The sequence below is a fragment of the Chiloscyllium plagiosum genome, chromosome 25, assembly GCF_004010195.1.
Source record: "Chiloscyllium plagiosum isolate BGI_BamShark_2017 chromosome 25, ASM401019v2, whole genome shotgun sequence".
In the NCBI taxonomy this organism is placed as follows: domain Eukaryota; kingdom Metazoa; phylum Chordata; class Chondrichthyes; order Orectolobiformes; family Hemiscylliidae; genus Chiloscyllium; species Chiloscyllium plagiosum.
This window is the reverse complement of record NC_057734.1, coordinates 25,053,045-25,074,157: the sequence shown is the minus strand read 5'-3', so window position 1 is coordinate 25,074,157 and position 21,113 is coordinate 25,053,045. Positions and strand designations below refer to the sequence as shown.

At 38.7% G+C, this 21,113-nt stretch overlaps 1 protein-coding gene across 7 annotated transcripts in view; it reads left to right on the top strand.

Moving 5' to 3' along the window:
• The window catches only part of LOC122562668 (calcium/calmodulin-dependent protein kinase kinase 2-like), a 98,747-nt gene that overhangs the window by 18,399 nt on the left and 59,235 nt on the right, over positions 1-21,113 (top strand). For 6 of the 7 annotated variants that reach the window (XM_043715706.1, XM_043715710.1, XM_043715708.1 and 3 more), the window contains exon 2: positions 11,920-12,487. In XM_043715706.1, the coding sequence (XP_043571641.1) occupies positions 11,972-12,487 (516 nt within the window). In that variant the 5' untranslated portion in view covers positions 11,920-11,971. Of the gene's footprint in view, positions 1-10,301; positions 10,326-11,919; positions 12,488-21,113 lie in introns of those variants that run through there. The other variant, XM_043715707.1, reaches the window with a different exon arrangement.

The following is a 21,113-nucleotide window of genomic DNA, read 5'->3' as shown; positions in this document are numbered from 1 at the left end:
AGCAAAGGGATTTTTGTTTCCAGGCATACTAATCACTGCAAACTGTTGTATGAGTAGGCTATTAACAATTAAGTCATTTTGTTTCACAAATATTACGAAATTGCTATTTTAATTAATTGGTGCACGGGTTGCATATTTGAAATGATAACTTTTACCTTTATTAATATGAAATAGGTAAAAGCAAGACTGTTCTTGGTTGATACCTTGTCTGTATTGCATTAATCCCAATGCTAGTTTAATTTTTTTAAAGGGGAGGCAACAACAGATTATGGTTGTGTATAATCTGAATGCTTTTTAGGAGGGCTATAGTTTGTACCTGACATCTCCTTCATGGAGAACTGTAATGGGAAGGCATTTCAGAACATTAGAATCGTAATTTTGTTTTGTTCAACTTAAAAGCTGGTTACTCTATTTAAACTAAGAAAGAAGTGGAGATTTACACAATGTACCTAGGTGGGCAGTTTGCTTGTTTTCTGTAACATACTGACTTCTGTTGCTTTTAGAAGATGAAATTAATGCTAAACAATCCTGTAGATACCGTACTACCAGTGTATGCACCGATGATCATTCATAAAAGAAATAAACGCTAGTTGTTGACATCAGTTAAAATAGCAGCCGCTTTAACCTAGTTCAAATGCTAAGCAAACTAAATAGTTGAGTTCCTCTGGCGTTCTTTGAATAAGGTTCAAATAATTTTTAAAAAGTAAGATTTTTTTTTGTCTGATATATGCATGCATTTGACCAAACCACTGGCCTGAAAGCTTGTGTTCTCAAATTTAAAGAGGCAGCCACAGAAATTCTAAATATATTGATTTTGATCCTCGTAAAATTTCCTAGATTTTGGAATGGGTCCTGTGGATTTGAAGGTAGCCTATGCAGTCCCCACTTTTTAAGAAAGGAGGAAAAGAATAAACTAGGAACCATTTGCAGCTTAGCCTGACAGAAAGAGGGAAATTGTAAGAATCTGTTATCAGAGACATTATAACTAGACATTTACAAAACAAAGACCAGAGTCAACACAGATTTATGAATTGGAAATCAAGTTTGGCAAATGTGTTGGTGTTTTTGAGGTAGTGGTTGTTGAATAAAAAGCAGTTAGTGACAGCAGTGTGTTGAGAATTTCAAAAAGCATTTTATAAAGTGCTACAATAATAGGGCATGTGAGACTGGAAGGAAATACAGAATATCCAAAAAAATTCCCAGCATAGACTTTAAATTAGAAGGTGGAAGGGGAAAGTAACTCAATTAAGTTATCACCAGGGAAACAACACTGATGAGGTTGCAGGTGGATAAGTATCCGTGGCAGATGGACTTTAGCCGCTCTTAAGACCTTAGGATAATGAGGTAGTAGATGAGTTCAAGGTAATTTTCCAACATTCCCTAAAACGGTAGACATTTTTGACTCTATGGGGGAAGGTATTGGAATAGACCGTTAGAGGTTATAGCTGGACACTTACAAAAACTCACTTAATGTAATTGGGAAGAGCCAACATGCTTTCAGTGTAGAAAAAGACCATCTGGCCCATCAGGCCTGCACCAACCCTCCAAAGAGTATCCCACCCAGAGTCGGACCCCTCACCCTATCCCCGTAACTTCGCGTTACCATTGCTAATCCACCTAGTCTGCACATCGTTAGATTCTATGGGAAATTTACCATGGCCGATCTACCTAACCTGCACATGTTCGGACTGAGAGGAAACTGGAGCACCTGATGGAAACCCACACAGGCATGGGGAGAACATGCAAACTCCACACAGCTAGTCACCCAAGGCTGGAATCAAGCCTGGGTCTGTGAGGCTGTAGTGAGGCTAATCACTAAGACAGCATGCCAGCCACCAGCTTAAATCATGTTTATTTAATTTGAGAGTCTTTAAAGGAGTAGCATGATAACGGAGAGCGTGTTATTTCAAGACATTTGATAAGGTAATGCATTCAAAGTGGCGAACATTAGTGGGAAACTAGGGGATTGGGAAACCTTTCAAGATCAACACAGAGTCACAAAAAAAAGCTAAAGAAAAAGGTAAGATGGATTATGAGAGTAAACTAACTCAGAATATAAAAACAGAAAAAATTTCTGCAAATATATAAAATGGAAAAAAGTGGCTAAGGTAAACATTGGCCCTTTAGAGGATAAGAAGACTGGTTTAAACATAGGAAATGAGTAAATGGTAAATTAAGACATTAATTAACATGCTAATAATTGATGACAAGGAGGCAAGGCAGGTGAGGACCTAGAAACGATTATTATCACTAAAGATTCGGAGATGCCGGTGTTGGACTGGGGTGTATAAAGTTAAAAAATCACACAACACCAGGTTATAGTCCAACAGGTTTAATTGGAAGCACGCTAGCTTTCGGAGCGATGCTCCTTCATCAAATCACCTGGTGTTATGTGATTTTTAACTTTATCACTAAAGAGGTAGAGTTGGGCAAGCTAATGGGGATAAAGGTAGACAAGTCTCCTGGTCCTGATGGAATACATCCCAGTGTACTAAAAGAGATAGTGGTGGAAATAGCAAATACTCTCACAATTTACCAAAATTCGCTGGACTCTGGGGTGGTACAGGCAGATTGGAAAACAGCAAATGTGATGCCACTGTTTAAAAAAAGAAGGCAGACAAAAGGCAGGTAACTATAAGCCTGTTAGCTTTACATTGACAGTGGGGGAAATGCTCGAATTTATAATCAAGGAAGAAATAGCAAGTCATCAGGATAGAAATTGTCCCATTGGGCAAACACAGCGTGGGTTCATGAAATACAGTCATGTTTAATTTACTGGAATTCTTAGAGGGCATTAGGAATATAGTGGACAACAGGGAACCGGTGGATGTGCTGTATCTGAATATCCAGAAGCCATTCGACAAGGTGGTGCTCAAAAGACTGTTATAAGATAAAGGTGCACAATGTTACGGCTAATGTATTAGCATGGATGGAAGGTAGGTTAATGAACAGAAAGCAAAGACTGGGGATAAATGGGTGTTTATCCGGTTGGCCATCAGTGGCTAATGGTGTACCTCCAGGATCAGTGTTGAAACCGTAGTTGTTTACAATTTACGTAGATGACTTAGAGTTGGGCACCAAGTGTAGTGTGTCAAAAATCGCAGATGACACAAGATGAGTGGTAGAGCATAGTTTGCATAGCACACTGAAAGTCTGCAGAGGGATATAAATAGATGAGTTGACAAGGATCTGGCAGATGGAGTAAGTCGGTTATGCTATAATGTGTGTTTCTTCAATGTGAATTGGCTATAATGCAATTGAAGAATTTAGACCATTATATGTAAGACACAAATTTTCCTTACCTGTATTGGCTATAATGCGATTCTGGTCCCAATGGTTTAAATGTGCTGCTATTACACAATTTTCTCATAACACTGGATCACACAGGAACAGAACTATCACATATATCAGAACAGATTGTATGATGTTGGTGAATTTGAGGTCATCCATTTTGGTAGAAATAACGGCAAAATGGACTATTACTTAAAAGGTGAGAAGTGCAGCTTGCTGCTGTGCAGATGGACCTCAGTGTCATGAAGTCATAGAGATGTACAGCGCAGAAGCAGACTCCTTGGTCCATCTTCTCCATGCCAACCAGATATTCTAAATTAATTCAGCCCCATTTGTTAGCATCTGGCCCATATTCCTCTAAACCCTCCTTTATTCATATCCCCATTCAGATAACTTTTAAATGTTGTAATTGTACTAGTCTCCACAATTTCCTGTGACAGTTCATTCCCTTTAAGCACCACCGTCTGCGTGAAAATATTGCTGCTTATGTCCCTTTTAAATCTTTCCCCTCTGACCTTAAACCCATGCCTTCTAGTCTAGTTTTGGACTCTCCTATCCTAGGGAAAAGACCCTATCCATACCCCCCATAAGTTTATATTGTTATGGACTAAGCCAGACCCCCTCAAAACATTTGAAGAAAGTAGCCCAGACCCTACCTTTGCTAGTTGTTTCAAGCAGATGTAACGCGGATATTTCAAGAGGGGTGAAGTTGGTCAAACCATGTGGTTTTAAACAAAACAATTTATTTACAAGATTACTGAGTGAAACACAAAAGAGAACAGAATACTGAATAACTTAACCTATCCAAAAACCCAACAGATCATCCCAACTTAATGATGCTGTTCCAAATACTTGAAACAAACACCATAAGCACCCCTTGGCACAAACACTGGTCTTATAGGAGAGATGTCAGCAAGAGAGTACCAGCATGCACCTGCTTTTTTGGGTCCAGCAGCATCAAAACACTACTGTGCCAAATCGGAACCCAACCAAAGAAAAGCTGAGCTTGGAGAACTGGTCACTCCCCTTTCATTTTTTTTTTGAAAACTGTAAAGCCTTTTGCCTGAGGCAGTATCTGTTAGCTATAATCAAACTGGCCCTAAAGTCCTTCAACTTAGACTTTTCGGAGTCTGTGTCTTTTATGATCTCTCTAAAAAGAAGAATCAAGGACAACATAACCTTGTTGAAGGAGCAGCATCATCATGATGTAAGGTTTCAGTGCTCTGGGGAAAATATCCCCAGCCTGTTCAGCCTGTCCTTATAGCTCTAACCCTCTAACCCTGACAACATCATTGTAAATCTTTTCTGAAGCCTTTCAAGTTTAACAACATCCTTCCTTCCTACAGCAGGGAGACCAGAATTGAATGCAGTATTTCAAAAGTGGCCTAACCAAGGTCACGTACAGTCGTAACATGACCTCCCAACTCGTATAAGGAGGAATGTCAATTATCCGAACAAGGTGGGCAGGCACAATTTCGTTCGGATAATTGATTATTCGGTTAATTGATTCAATACCTTTCCTCTTGAGCTTGGAGTTTTCTGCTAAGTTCACTCCCTATTCAGGAGACAAGGCAGCTGCACGCGGTGCGCAATCAGTGTTGGAAACACATCTTTGATGTAATGTTTCTATCAGAACCTCGAGATTTCCTTCAGATAGTCCGATATTCAGATAATTGAGGTTCCTCTATACTCAATGCACTGACCAATAAAAGCAAGTGTACCAAACGCCGCCTTCACTACTCTATCTACCTGTGAATCCATTTTCAAGGAACTATGAATCTGCACTCCAAGGTTTCTTTCTTCAGCAACACTCCCCAGGACCTTACTATTAAGTGTCGAAGTCCTGCCCTGATTTACTCTACCAAAATCTAGCATTTCATATTTATCTAAATTAAACTCCATCTGCCACTCCTTGGTCCATCGGCCCATCTGATCAAGGTCCTGTTGCACCTTGAAGTAGCCTACTTTGCTGTCCACTACACCACCAATTTTGGTGTCATCTGCAAACTTCCTAACCATACCTTCTATATCCACACCCAAATCATTTATATAAAGGACAAAAAGTAGTGGACCCAGCACCGTACATTGCGGCACACCGCTAGTCACAGGCCTCCAATCTAAAAAGCAACCTTCCACTACCACCCGCTGTCTCCTTTCTTCAAGCCAATGTCTTTATCCAAATGGCTAGTTCACTCCATATTCCATAAGATCTAACCTTGTTAACCATTCAAACGCCTTACTGAAATCCATTTAGTTACCGTCCACCGCTTTGCACTCATCAATCCTCTTTGTTACTTCTTTAAAACTCAATCAAGTTAGTGAGACATGATATCCCATGCACAAAGCCATGTTGACTATCCCTAATCAGTCCTTGACTTTCCAAATACATGTAAATTTTGTCCCTCAAAATCCCCTCCAATAACTTGCCCACCACTGATGTCAGTCCTTGTGCATGAATTATAAAATGTTAGTTTGCAGATGCAGCAATTAATTAAGAAGGCAAATAGAATGTTGTCCTTCATTGATAGAGGGATGGAGTTTAAAAATGAGTTTATGCTGCAGTTGTATAGCTAGTGAGACCACATCTGCAGTACTGTGTACAGTTTTGGCCTCCTTGAGAAAGGATGTACTGGCACTGGAGGGGGTGCAGAGGAGGTTGATTCCAAAATTGAGAGGGTTGGCTTATGAGGAGAGATTGAGTAGACTGGGAAAGTACTCATTGGAATTTAGGACTGAGTTGAGGAGAAGCGTCTTCATCCAAAGGGTTGTGAATTTGTGAAATTCCCTGGCCAGTGAAGCAGTTGAGGCTAATTCATTGAATATTTTTAAGGCAAAGACATATTTTTGAACAGTAAAGGAATTAAGGGTTATGGTGAGCGGATGGGTAAATGGAGATGAGTCCACGAAAAGATAAGCCATGATGTTATTGAATGGTGAAGCAGGCTTGACAGGCCAGATGGCCCACTATTCCTATTTCTTATGTTATTATGTGCCACATCACAGGTTATTGATGAAAATAAATGCTGGGGGTAATTCATTAGCATTGTCACATTTTTCGCAGGCTGACAGAAAACATAAATAATAAATAAATAAGTCTTTGATTGATTGGCAGAGCATGATAAATGGAGGCCTGAAGGAACCTCTGCAGGGGCTTCAATCTACTTACAATTTACATCAATAATTCAACTAAGAAAAGGGAAGACATGGTAGCTAAATTCAAAGATAATACCCACAGAGGTAAGAACATATGTTGGGAAGAAGGATAAGGATACTTCAGATGTCTTTAGATATATTGATTGAATGGGCAGAAGTCTGGCAGATAAAGTATAATATGGGAAAATGTGAAGTTATTTGCTTTGGCAGGAATAACTAAATTACTTAGTTGGAGAACAACTGCAGAATTTTGAGGTGCAGAGGGATCTTAGTGTTCAAGCACGAGTCACAAGGCAGTGGGAGCAATGTTATTGAGGCAGAGATAGATATTTTCTTGTAAGGCAAGAAAATCCAAGGTTATCAGAAGTAGATGAAATATGGAATTTGAAATACAAGCAGTTCAGTCAGGTAAAATGATGGAGCAGGCTCAGTGGTCCATATGGTCAACCCCAGTTCCTACTTTGTGCATTCATTTGAATCAATTTATATGAATTAAGCATTAGTTAACAGAAAGCAACAGTCGGAATAGATTATATTGTTAATTTAAAAATCTGTAACTTGAAAGATGACTGAAAGATCAGCGTTTGGACTTGGCGATTTAAAATGATTTGAATGAGGGGACCAAGTGTAGTGGATCCAACTCTTCTATTGGCACAAAGTTGGATGGAATGTAACGTGTGAATAGGATGCAAAGAGGCTTACAAAGGATTATAAACAAGTTAAATGAGTAGATAAGAATATGGAAAAGGGAATATAATTTGGTGAAGTATGAAGTATCCACTCTGGTAGGAAACATGGTAAAGGTTGAGAATGTTGATAATCCGAACACATGTCTGTACATGAATTAAGGGAACAGTTAGCTTAGTTGCCTGCATAGTTAGCATGTGATTTAGAATAACACCAACAGTGAGCCAGATTCACATTCCAGCTCAAATAATGAAAACAAAAAATGCTGGGAATCACAGCGGGTCAAGCAGCATCTGTGGAGAGGGAGCAAACTAACACTTTAAGTACAAATGACTCTTCATCAGAGCTCTGATGAAGCATCATGTAGACTCAAAATGTTGGCTTGCTTTCTCTACATGCTGCCTGACCCACTGTGATTCCCAGCATTTTTTGTTTTCAGTATAGATTCCAGCATCTGCAGTAATTTGCTCCAGTTCAGATGGACTTGGCACCTGGAAAGCAATGGCAAATCACCAATGACATAAAATTTTCAAGGTTGCCAGAGTGAAGCAGTAACATACCATGAACCAAGAATCTGCTATAAGACCTTAAATATAGGAGTAGAATTAGGCCTTTTAGCCCATCACATCTGCTCTACTATTCACTCGTAGTTGATATGTTTCTCAACCCCATTCATCAGTCTCTTGATTTGATTTAGATTTATTATTGTCACACAAACTGAGATACAGTGAAAAGTATTGTTTTACATTCCATCCAGATAAATCTTATCTCGCATAAATGCATCATAATAGGACAGAATGCAGCCTTCTCCTCGGAGCCCTTATCCATGTACTAATCAAGAACCTATCTAACTCTATGACTTAAAGGCACTTAATGACTTGACCAAGTTAGCCTTCTGAGTAATGAGTCCCACAGGTTCACCACCACCTGGCTGAAGAAATTCCTCCTCATCTCAGTTCTAAATGGCCGTCCCTTCACTGAGGCCACGCCCTTAGGACCTAGTCTTCGACTAGTGAAATTACCTTGTCCGTGACCACTCTAGGTCATTCTAAATTCAATTGAATACAAACTCAGATTTCTTCACCACTCCTCATATGACCAACATTCCTTCAATGATAAGCCTTTTATTCTTGTATACCTCCTCTGGACCCCTCCAATGCCAGCACATTTTTCCTTCGACATGACCAAATACTACTCATTATATTGCAATTGGGCTCTGACCAGAACCTTATGCAGCCTCAGCTGCTCCTGCATTCTAGCTCCCTCAATGAATGCCAACATTGCATTTGCCTTCCTAGCTGAATGTACATGTTAACCTTAAAAGAATCCTGAACTAGGAGTCTCCAGTCCCTTTGTGCTTCAGATTTCTGAAGTCTTTCCCCAATTAGAAAATAGTCTACACCTCTTCTTCCAACCAAAGTGCATAGCCTCTCACATTCCCACACTGTATTCCATCTGCCATTTTTTACCCACTCTTCTAGCCTGTCCAGGTCCTCCTGCAACTTCCCTGTCTGTCCATCTGTCATTGTGTCATCTCAGGCTTGGCAAAAATACATCAGTTTCTTCATTCAGATCATGACTGTATGATGTGAATAATTGTGATCCCAACCCTTCCCCTGTGGAGCTCCAGTAGTTCACTGGCTGCCATCCTGAAAAAAAACTCCTTTATCTCCAATCTTTCTATTCTGCCAGTCAGCCAATCCTTTCTCCATGCCCCTAAAGCCATGGGCTGTTATCTTATTTATCTACCTTTTTTGCTGTCCCTTGTCAAGGGCCCACTGGAAATCCAAGTGAATCATGTCCATTGGCTCTCCTTTGTCTTGTGACAATGTGAACTTCAAAACTTTAATACATTCATGGATTGAAAAAATCAGCAATAATTTCTTTCTGGAAGAAAGCTTTTTCCCAAGATGAAAGAAGTAAGGAGAAACTATTATAAATGAGGGATATGGTCTAGCACAGGAAGGTGGAGGTAATGTGGACAATCATGACTTATTTTCCAGAAAGGCAAAAAAGATTAGAAGGGCCAGATGGCACATCTAGACTTCAATTTTATAAGGTCGTAATATAATTCTATATACAGTGTACTGTTTTTCCTCTATATCTGATAATGCCTGTTCACTACCACAGTTAAGTAATCCCCCAAATGTTCCTAATCATTCTACTTTTAAAGTCATTTGGTAAGTCAATCTAAGGTACTTAAAAATATTCTTTTTATTTGTCTCCTGAATTTTCCATCCCTTCAAACTCCATTTTGAAAATGTCTTTGTGGAGCTTGCAGATTAAACATCAATAATTTTTACTCAAGTAATGCATTTGGGTTTGATAAGATGACACAATAACTCATTGTGGTCTATTTTAAGCAAATGATCAGTGTTAAATGATCCCAGCTGATCGTAATACAGACAAGTCCAACCCGAGAGTACAGTGTCATTATCTCTATCCAAGTTCAAGTCCCACCTGCTCAACAGGTGGGTCACAATGTATCTGAACAAGTTCATTAGAATATATTTTCCCAGAATGAGACCTGACTTGATAGACTATAAGTTTATTTTTCTATTTGTTTACCATAGAGGCCAGTCACTGAACATATTCCCAAGAAACTGTGTGTGTACTTTTAGAAAAAAAAACAAAAAATAGTTTACTCCATAAAAGAAAAAACACAAACAATGTCATGCTGTACAAGAGCTATCTGAAATGGTCTCACCACAGAAATCATGAACAGTAATTTTATGGTACAAAACTTGAGTATTGCTGAAAAAGGGCGCAAAAGCTCCAACACAATTTTTTTCATGCGTAATCAAATTTCCGAAAGATAGATTGTACTGTTTTAACCCAATGACAACCTTACAGAGACACAAACCTGTATAAAGGATCACTCGTGTCCCCAAGCTAAAGCTCCTGTTCACCTGGCTGTAATTGGTTTCTTTTTGGCAAATGTCTGCAGTCATATAGTTTTTTTTTCTTCAGTTAATGTCCAGGAATCTAGTTTTAGCATGCAAATTATTCAAATATGTTTATGGCTACTTTGCCAATTGACTTCCAAGTTGTATTCAAATTGATGATTGTAAATTTCTTGTGGTTGATGACTTCTAGCATTCACTTTGTGAACCATACAACTTATCCCAATAAGCGCTTGATACCATATGCAAAAGAAGAGAGAATGTTGCTGAGAGAGCAGTTATGTTTTTAAGGCATGCAATTTGTTTATTTTATTGTACTGAAGATGTTGGCTGCTATAGTATTATATTACTATGAGACTTGATTGTTCTAATGCACTTTTCACAAGCTTCCCATTTTCCTAACTCAACTATCTTGCTCTAAGTCTTATCTCACATCATTCATCATTTCCCTTCTTGCTGATCTACTTTGGTTCTTGGTTATGTAAAATTCAATTTCAGAATCCTCATCCTAGGTTTCAAACTGCTATATGACCTGGTATTTGCATATCACTGTAACCTCCTAAAACCCCTGAGATCTGCACTTCTAAAATGTTCTGTGCATCCCTTTTTTAAATTACTCCACTAATGGCAAGTGCCTTAAGTTTTTGAGGCCCTAAGCTTTAGAACTCCTTTCTTAAACTCCTTTGCATTGCTACTTGCCTTTGTTCCTTTAAGACAGCCCATGAAAGAAGCATCTTCGACCAAACGTCTTTTACTAAGCTTTTGGTAATTTTATCAATGCCTTATGCAGCTTGGTGTCAGGTTTTGTTTGGTAATGCTGCTGTGAAACACCTTGAATTGTTTTAATTCATCAGCAGTCCTATGTAAGTGTAAGCTGTTGTACTGGGATAAGAATGCCAGGTATCCCCTGGTACCTTACCCATAATCATGCTTAATACGTGAAAACAGGCATTGAGTTATCAGGGTACTTGATTGTAGGAGCCAAAACAGATAGTCTACACTTTTCCGGAGATTAACAGAAAGGCCAAAGCATCAATGCTAAACGATTTGATCTTTTTGAGCATCGCTGCTACTCCTCCACTTTCCCACTCCACACTATGGTGATATATTCCCTGGTTCATGATATATGGCCATGGTTCATGATTGAGAATTTTGAAACATAAAGTTATGGAAATTGTTGCCAGACTAGAAAGAATAAACTATATCACAAGATATATCAATAATTTATTTCAAGATCTTTAATTTTAAATTAAGAGCTTCTGCATTTCTAAAAATGTGTACATCAATTATTTTCTAAAGACTTCCTTTAATATATTCGTATTGCAATTTTCAAAAATTAATGGTTAACTTAATAGTAGTTAATGTGCCGGAGAGAATGGATTAAAGATTTTAAAATTACCATTTTAGCACTGATGCTGTGTTTCTACATTTTACATCCTGGTACTGTACAGGTTTTGCATTGGCAAGTCTATCACAGATAGCTTTTGAGCCAAAGCATTGAATGTTTTCTAAAAGGAGTTGGATGTAATTCTAGGGCAGAAGGGATCAAAGGGATAGGAGAAAGTGGGAACAGGGTACTGAGTTAGCTGATCAAATTGAATGGCGGAGTGGGTTTGAAGGGCTGGATGGCCTACTCATTTTTCTTTTATATTTCTATGAAGGTTGCTCAAGAAAGGCTTGCAAAGGATTTATGGCATATAGTATAGATGGTAAATACTTAACACTGCAGATTCCAAATCTATTTTGTTGATCACCTGAATTTGTAGTAGCTGGATGTTTAAGTCTTTACTCATGGTTTTATGTACTCATTGGAAATTCATCTGTGCATTCATGTAATTAAGATGTTTATTTTAACCAGTTTGTATGTTACATTTTTTTTCTATAGGAACCTCAAGGTCACGTGACCTATCCATGTGGATAAAGCAAGGTGAAGCACCATGTCATCATGTGTCACAAGCAGATCTGCTGCCAAAAGGCCTGCAAGCAGAAATGAGCCATGTGCTAACAACAAGGAGCAGTCAGATATTAGTTGTAGTCTGTCATCCCTAACTATTGACTTAGGCATGGAGTCTTTCATCATCGTGACTGAATATGACCAGAGTACCACAGGCAGCGACCTAGGACAAAATGGGGAAGGAATACCTGAAGATGAACCTATGCAAGAGAATAATGAATTGGACAGATCATCATGCGATAAGGCTTTGGGAAGATTAGAAAGAGCTCAATCTGAAGATATTCGACAACCTAGAATAAAACTAAGTATGTCCAATCGGAAGCTATCTCTTCAAGAAAAGTCCAATTTAACTCAGTCATCTGCCAGCAGTTCAGCCATTAATGGACGTTATATATATCCTTCTTTGCCATATTCTCCAATTACATCGCCACATTCTTCTCCTCGGTTGCCTCGTCGCCCAACAGTGGAATCTCATAGAGTGTCTATTACAGATCTACAGGTAGGTATATCTTATTGAATTAATGTGTCAGAACAGCTCTTCCATACTGTATTTACATGAGATATATATAGATTCTGTTTAAAATTCATGGAAATAACATTCAGGTTAAATCTAGTTATAAAGAATAGTTCTCAAGTACAATTTATCATTAACATGATACGTATTCTAAGCAAATCCAGGAATTGCTTCAGTTAAGATGACAGTGCAGAAAATAAAACTTTGATTGCTGTAAATGCCAATAATATAATTAAAGTGAAGTAAAGAAACATTCACCATTTTGTTTAAACTGTAATGACTTCACTCTCAGAGCACTGAACAATTAAATTGATATTTATTAGGACATAATATATGAAATAGAAGCAAGTGTAGACCATATATATGTTCTTGAACCTGCTACAGTATTTAGTATAATTATGGTGGTTTGTCAGTCTTAACTCCATTTTCTTGCCTGTCCCCCCACATGCTTTGATTCTGCCATCACAGTCTTAAACTATTCAATAATGGGACATTCCCAACACTTTCAAGTAGAGAATTCCAGAGGTTCACAACTTCATGAGTGAAGAATTTTCTCCTCATCTCAGTCCAAAATGATCAGCTCCTTATCTTGAAGCTGTGCTCCTGTTCTAGGAAGTTGAGTAGATAAGGATATGCTATCAAACCACATTGTAATCTCAAATGTTTCAATGAGATCACTTCTCATTCTTCTTAACTCCAGGAACTAAAAGTCCTGGCATAGTCACCTTACCATAGAACAAGCCTCTCACCACAGGAACCAATCTGATGAATGTTCACTATACCAACTTTAATACAAATATAGCCTTCCTTGCATATAGAATCATACAGCATAGAAACAGGCCCAAACAGAAGAGCAAAACTACAGTTTCTCCAGATGTGATTTCATCAAAGCCCCAGTCACTTGGAGTAAGACTTCCTTATTCTTCTACATCACACAATCCTCATACCCCAACATAATAAAGGCCAACATGCTTTTTGTCTTCCTGTTGTACTTGCAGATACAAACTTTATGCTCCATGTGTGAATATGCCCACATCTCTTTGAACATGAACTTTTACATGTTCCAAGCCTTTTAAAAAGTGTACTTTTCTACTTTGCTGCAACGTAGTAACCTCATAATCTTCATAATCTATCTGCCACATCTGAGCAAGTTCACTTAATTTGCCTGTTTCTCAGAGTAGCCTCTTTGTGTTCAGAGCTAGCAGACCTCTTAACTTGTATTGCAAGCAAACTTTAGTAAATTATTCTGTCTATTCACCTAAGTCATGAACAAAGTTTGTAAATACTTGGGGCACCCTTGTGGCACTCTACTAGTTACAGATTTCCAATTTCAAAATGCCCCTTTGTCCCTATTCTCTACTTCCTTTCTTTTAACCAATTTTCTACCCATACTGCTATATAACCTCAAGTATATGAGCTGATTTCTTGTGCATTAATTTTGTATAACATTTTAATGAATGCCATTATACCTAGTTCCCCTTTATCTATCCTACCAGTTAGTCCTCAGAAAGCAGAAGTAAATTTGTCAAAGAGTTTTCCTCTCATAAAGCAATCTTGACTGTCCATTTGTGCCAACATTCTCCAAGTGCATTGTTCAGATTTAAGGTTTAGCCCCTATTTAAGAGGGGAGGGAGAATGAAGTCAGCCTGACATTGGTTGTTGGTAAGATTTTAGTGTCAATTATTAAAGATGAGATGGCATGATAAAATCCAGCTGAGTCAGCAGGACTTCGTCAAGGAGGAGTTATCCCTGACAAATCTGTTGCAATTCTTTGAGGAGGTAACAAGCAATTTAGACAAAGAAGAGCCAGTGTATGTGTTTTATTTGGATTTTCAGAAGGCCTTTGGCAAAGTGCCGCAAGGAGGCTGTTAAATAAGATTAGAGTCCATGTGTTAATGACAGGGTACTAGCGTGGGTAGAAGATTGGCTGACTGTTAGAAGCCAGAGTGTGGAGATAAAGGAGTCTTTCGGGATCGTAGATGGTAGGTAGTGGAGCTCCACAGGAGTCTGTGTTGGGATCACAACCAATCACGTTATGCATTAATTATCTGAATGAAGGAATCAAGGGTATTGTTACTAAGTTTGCAGATGACACAAAGATATGATTTGGAGATGCCTGTGTTGGACTGGGGTATACAAAGTTAAAAATCTCACAACGTCAGGTTATAGTCCAACAGGTTTAATTGGAAGCACTAGCTTTCGTAGTGCCACTCCTTCAACCACCTGATGAAGGAGCAGTGCTCCAAAAGCTGGTGCTTCCAATTAAACCTGTTGGACTATAGCCTGGTGTTGTGTGATTTTTAACTTTGGACACAAAGATAGCTGGTGGGACAGGTAGTGTTGAGACAGTGAGGCTGCAGAAGTACTTGAACAGGCTAGGACAGTGGGCAAAGAAGTAGCAGATAGATAAAATGCAATGTATGACATTGTGTGGTTATGCACATTGGTCAGAAGAATAGTGGCGTAGATTATTTTCTAAATGGATAGAGGCTCAGAGATCTGATCCTGGAGATGTGGTTGATCAGTCAATTCGGTTTCTACAATATAATTTTTAGCTACTCAGGTTAATTTCTTTCCTCTTTTTAACCTGTTGGTTATTCTGTATTTCTAGTTTGTAATTTTATTTTACTGCAAAGACAGACAAAATATTTGTTGAATAGGTTTTCCTAATTTTCCATAATATTTCCTTATTTTTCTACTTTTGAGGGACCAGTGTTTCCTTTTAGCTGTTTTTAAAATGTCCTTATAAAGTCCTTATAACATCTCTTGCAGTTTCTTTTTATGTCCCTGACCTTTTACTCTCATATTCTGGATGGATCTTACTTGCTGATTTGTTTTTTCAATAGAATGTGTTGAGCATTTGAATCGTGTTTTTTTTTTCAATGTTTTACATTGCTTTATTTTGCATCCATTCCATTTACCCAAACAAGCTTTGCCAGTCTTCACCCCATATCTATGTAATTGACTTTAAGATTCTTGTTGGAAATTGGAATACATCACTTGCAAATTTAACAGAAAATATATTTGTATTATGATCATGTTTTCCAAGTTTGTCATTTACCAAATTACAAATTAAAGTAGTAACAAAGAGGATTGATGAGGGCAGAGCGGTGGACATAATCCAAATGGACTTCAGTAAGGTGTTTGACAAGGTTCCTCATGGTAGATTGGTTAGCAAGGTTAGCCATTTGGATACAGAAATGGCTCAAATGCAGAAGACAGAGGGTGGTGGTGGAAGTTGCTTTTCAGATTGGAGGCCAGTGACCAGTGGTGTGCCACGGGGATCGGTGCTGGGTCCACTGCTTTTCATCATTTATATAAGTGATTTGGATATGAACATAGTAGGTATAGTTAGCAAGTTTGCAGATGACGTCACATTGAAGGTGGAGTGGACAGTGAAGAAGGTTACCTCAGATTTCAGTAGTATCTTGATCTGATGGGCCAATAGGCCAAGGAGTGGCAGATGGAGTTTAATTTAGATAAATATGAGATGCTACATTTTGAAAGGCAAATCAGGGCAGGACTTATACACTTAATTGTAAGGTCCAAGGGAGTGTTGCTGAAAGAAGAGATCTTGGTATGCAGATTCATACCTCTTTGAAAGTGGAGTCGCAGGTAGGATAGTGAAGAAGGTATTTGTTTTGCTTTATTGGTCAGAGCATTGAGTATAGGAGTTGGGAGGGCATGTTGCAGCTGTACAGGACGTTGGTTAGGTCACTGAATATTACGTGCTGTTATGGTCTCCATCCTATCAGAAGGATGTTGTGAAACTTGAAAGGGTTCAGAAACGATTTATAAGAATATTGCCAGGGTTGGAGGTTTGAGCTATAAGGAGAGGCTGAATAGGCAGGGGCAGTTTTCCCTGGACCGTCTGAGGCTAAGGGCTGACCTTTATAAGGTTTATAAAATCATGAAGGGCATGGATAGGGTAAATAGACAAGGTCTCTTCCCTGGGGTGGGAGAGTCCAGAACTAGAGGGTATAGGTTTAGGGTAAGAGGCGAAAGATTTAAAAGAGATCAAATGGGCAAATTTTCCATGCAAACGATTGTACTTGTATGAAATGAGCTGCCAGAGGAAGAGGTGGAGGCTGTAAAATTACAACATTTAAAAAGCATCTGGATGGGTAGATGAATATGAGGAGTTTAGAGGGATATGGGCCAAGTACTGGTAAATGGGACTAGATTAAGTCGGGATATGTGTTGGCATGGATGAGATGGACCGAAGAGTCTGTATCCGTGCTGTACATTTCTATGACTCCAAGTCTGCCTCATTGCACAATACTACATCAAAAATTACTTTTAACCCAGTCAGTTCCATAATGTATTGCTCCTGGAAACTCATGAAAGCGTTCCACAAATTTATCTTCCAGTTAATTTGTCAATTTGAATGGTCCAGCCTATATAAAGATGGAAGTCCCCCACATATTACGTTGCTCTTGTTACAAGCTCCAATTATGTTGTTTAATACTCTATTCAATGACTGAACTACTTGTATGGGACCATAAACTATGCTAACCAGTACTTTCTGGCCCTCTTTACTCTTCACCTCGTCTCGTTCTGAATCTATTTCCTGATCATCTGAATCAATATCCTTTCTCACTCTTATGTCATTTTTTACTATCAAGCTTACTCCTCCTAATTTTCCTGTCTATTTGAAATATTTATTTCTAAACCATAACCACCCTTTAAATATGTTTATAAGAATGATCCTGGGGATGAAGGCCTTGTCGTATAAAGAGCAGTTGAGGACTTGGAGTCCATACTCAATATTGTTAAGAATGCTGAAGTGGGGGATGGATCTCATTAAAACTTAGAGAATGGAGTTGTACAGCACAGAAACAGACCCTTCAGTCCAACCAGTCCATACTGAACATAATTCCAAACTGAACTAGTCCCACCTGCCTATTCCTAACTCATATCCCCCCAAACCTTTCCTATTCATGTACCTATCCAAATGTCTTTTACAAGTTGTAATTGCACCCACATCCACCATTTCCTCAGGAAGTTCATTCCACATACGAACCATCCTCTGTGTAAAACAAAAATTGCCCTTCATATCTTTTTTAGTCTCTCTCCTCTCACCTTACAAAATGTGCCCCTAATCTTGAAATCCCTCATCCTTGGGAAAAGACTGCCTTTAACTCTATACCTCTCATTATTTTATAAACTTTATTAAGTCACCTCTCAATCTCCAACGCTCCAGTGAAAAAAGTCCCAGTGTATCAAGCATTTTTGTAGAAGTCAAACTTTCCATACCTGGCAACATCCTGGTAAATCTCTCTAGCTTAGTAATAGCCTTCCTATAACTGGGCAACCAGACTGGACACAGCACTCCAGAAGGAGGCTCACCAACAATCTGTACAACCTCAAGATGACTTACCAACTCCTATACTCAAATGACTGAGCAATGAAGGCAAGACTGAGAGACTTGGGTAGAGTAGATGTGGAGAAAGTGTTTCCACTAGTAGGAAAGGCTGTCACCAGAAGGCACAGCATTAGAGTGAAGGGACAACTCTTTAGAACTGAGATGAGGAGGAATTTCTTCAGCCAGAGGGCAGTGAATCTGCAGAACACATTGCCAAGTCATTGAGCGTCTTCAAGACAGAGTTACATAGATCCTTTATTAGTAAGTAGACAAACGTTTGCAGGGAGAGGCAGGAGAATGGGGTTGAAAAACATATCAGCCATGATCGAATAGCAGAGCAGACTCAATGAACTGAATGGCCTAATTCTGCTCCTCTATCTTATGGTCTTCACTAGAGCTCAAGTTAGATGATCTTAGTTTAATTCATCATGTAGTTTAGCTTTTGTGCTGTGCTATCATGAGCATGATACAATTCAGCTCCTAGTTGAAGAAAGGAAAGATCAAAAGGAATAATGCTAGGCCGCAATTAATATCTCGTTCCATTCAGACATCAAAGGCTTTGGCAGCCTGCCTCTTGGTAATATTAGAACAGGAAATAGTGTTTGAAAAGGGGATATTATTTACAAAAAAAACAAAGATATTTTGTAGTTTTGTATTGAAGATGTGTGAAAACACTGCATTTTTATATGATATATAAGTAACTGCTTGTAGAATATATGTTTCTAACCCAGTGTGTTTACAATTGCAGAATTATTCACATCAGTTCTACCGTTGCTAACAGGTCTGGCAACATTTAATTTCTAGTGCAGTTATTTTCTTTATAATGAATCGGTCTTTGGTCAAATGGAAATGTAAAGCCTACAGTTGCCCTTTGTGTCAGCCATCCAGTCTTCTACCTTATATTCCCTAGCTTGTAAAGTCATTTATCCAGTCTCCTATCAATCTACTTGGTGACCTGCAGTCAGCTACCCATCCTGCGTTGTCACTCACTGAACCAATCCAATCAATTATCCACCTACACAGATTCAATTAATTAGTCTTAGACCTACGCAGACCTCAGTCACATCCTGCCATAATGTCACTCTCACCCACATAGCCCTCCTCTGCAAAAAAGAAATGTGAATGCATTATTTAGTACCTTCTTTCTATTCTTTAGGCATGAGCGGAACTCGATGATATGAAACAAAATGATGTTTTAGTATGAAGAGCTTTTTTGAGAATGTCCTTTAAAGATTTTATCAAAAACAACTTGTAGACAGTTCAGCAGTTGCTAGCAAAGTAGCAAAAGCTTGTGCCATCTATTTAGCTTTAACAATTACACACTACAGATCAGCTAGGAGATCCCTCCCTCCAAGAACCAATGCTGGACACAACAAGTGTACCTGAGATGTTCTCCAATTAACTGATGAGAGCACTTGGATTTCCCCAGGCATAAACCTGTCTCCTAGCCAGCAGAATGGGCAGAAACTTGAAGTGCTGCTGTAAGTTTCTCAGTGCTGAAGCTGCAGGTTACATTTCTGTGATTGAGATTGTCTATCTGGATTCTAATAGAAATTGGAAATAAGTATTTTAGGAAGGATACGCAAATATTGCTGTCATTTGAATCTTCAGCTTGTTCCTACAACTTCTACTGATCTTCTGCTCATCAGGATATTAAAGGAGCCTTCATGACTTTGGGAATACAGCCATCTTTTCCTTTTTTAATATGCACTCAATGTAGCTGTAAAAATTATAATAAATGAATTAGTTCAACACTGGTTGGCTCCTTTACTTACAACTAAGGGAAAACTATATATTTGCAATCCGTACACACTTGTTAAGTTTCAACTCTTAGAGTCATAGAGTTCTACAGCATGGGAACAGACCCTTTGGTGCCACTTGTCCATTCCAACCAGATATCCTAAACTGATCTTGTCCCATTTGCCAGGATTTAGCCTATATCCTTCTAAATCCTTCCAGATGGCTTTTAAATGTTGTTCTTGTATTAGCCTCCACTACTTCCTTTGCCAATTCATTCCATACACACACCACACTGCGTGAAAAAGTCGCCTGTTAGGTCCATTTTAAATCTTTCCCCTCTCATCTGAAACCTGTGCCCTCTAGTTTTGGACTGTGCTACCCTGGGGAAAAGACCTTAGCTATTCACCCTTTCCATGCACTTCATGATTTTATAAATCTCTATCAGGTTCCCCCCCTCAGCCATTGAGTATTTAGGGTGGTATTTCAGCACTTTCCTAGCCTGGGGAAGAAAAATCAGCCAGGATTCCCACTCGTAATGATTATGATAACCATTGTTAAAAAATTCATCTGCAGGTATTTAGTTTGCGTATGATGTCCTCATAGCCTGGCAACATTTACTGCTGAACCTCCTACTGAAAAATAGCTGTTTGGATAGGTTAATAAAGGGAACTTTGTGGAGTATGTGCGGCAAGTGTCAGTGTTTTCAAAAAGATAAAATACTTAATGTCTCCAAAACATTTATTTCCTGTTAACTTTTGGTTTCATACTTGCGTCAGTGTTTATTGTTATAGTTGCTGTGTAGCACTTCTTGTTCAATTTTGCTGCATCATTTACTGTTTCAGGCTGTAGTGCCTTTGTTCAATGGTTTAATTTCATCATTCTGAATATCATGAAAATATTTGCTCCACAATCTTTGTTTCTTTTCTCGGTCTCTTTCTCCTCCTCACCTTCCTATTTCTCTCTGCTTTCAGCCGACCACTACTTAGCTTCTTCTTGGTTAATGGTGTCTTTTGTATGTTTTTCAAATTCTTTATTTTTGTAGCTAATATTCAACTAGGAGTGTGAAACCACATGAAGTGAATGAATCACTTTTTAATATTTAGTATTAATCTGTTTTCTCTTCTCCTTTGTTTCTTTCTCCCCACCTCTCCGTCCCAACCATCCCTTCAGTGTGCAGAAATACTGTGGATCAAAATTGCATAGGCATCAAACAATAGTTCTTTATATGTGAGCCAAAACTCAGAATATCAGCAAGCTTGTCAACTGCATGGGCTGACGCAGCCAAGCAGGATCCTGCCCACTTGATTAAGCATAGTGCTTCTAACAGAGATTGCTAATTAGAATGAGGAGCAGAACACTGTGTATGAGGCAAACCAGGAACAGGATTTACAGGGCCCTAGGGAGTTTTGCCAAGCAAAAACACCTAGGAGTGCAAGTACATACTCCCTTGAAAGTGGAACCGCAGGTAGACAAGGTGGGAATAAGACATTCGGTATGCTTGCCTTC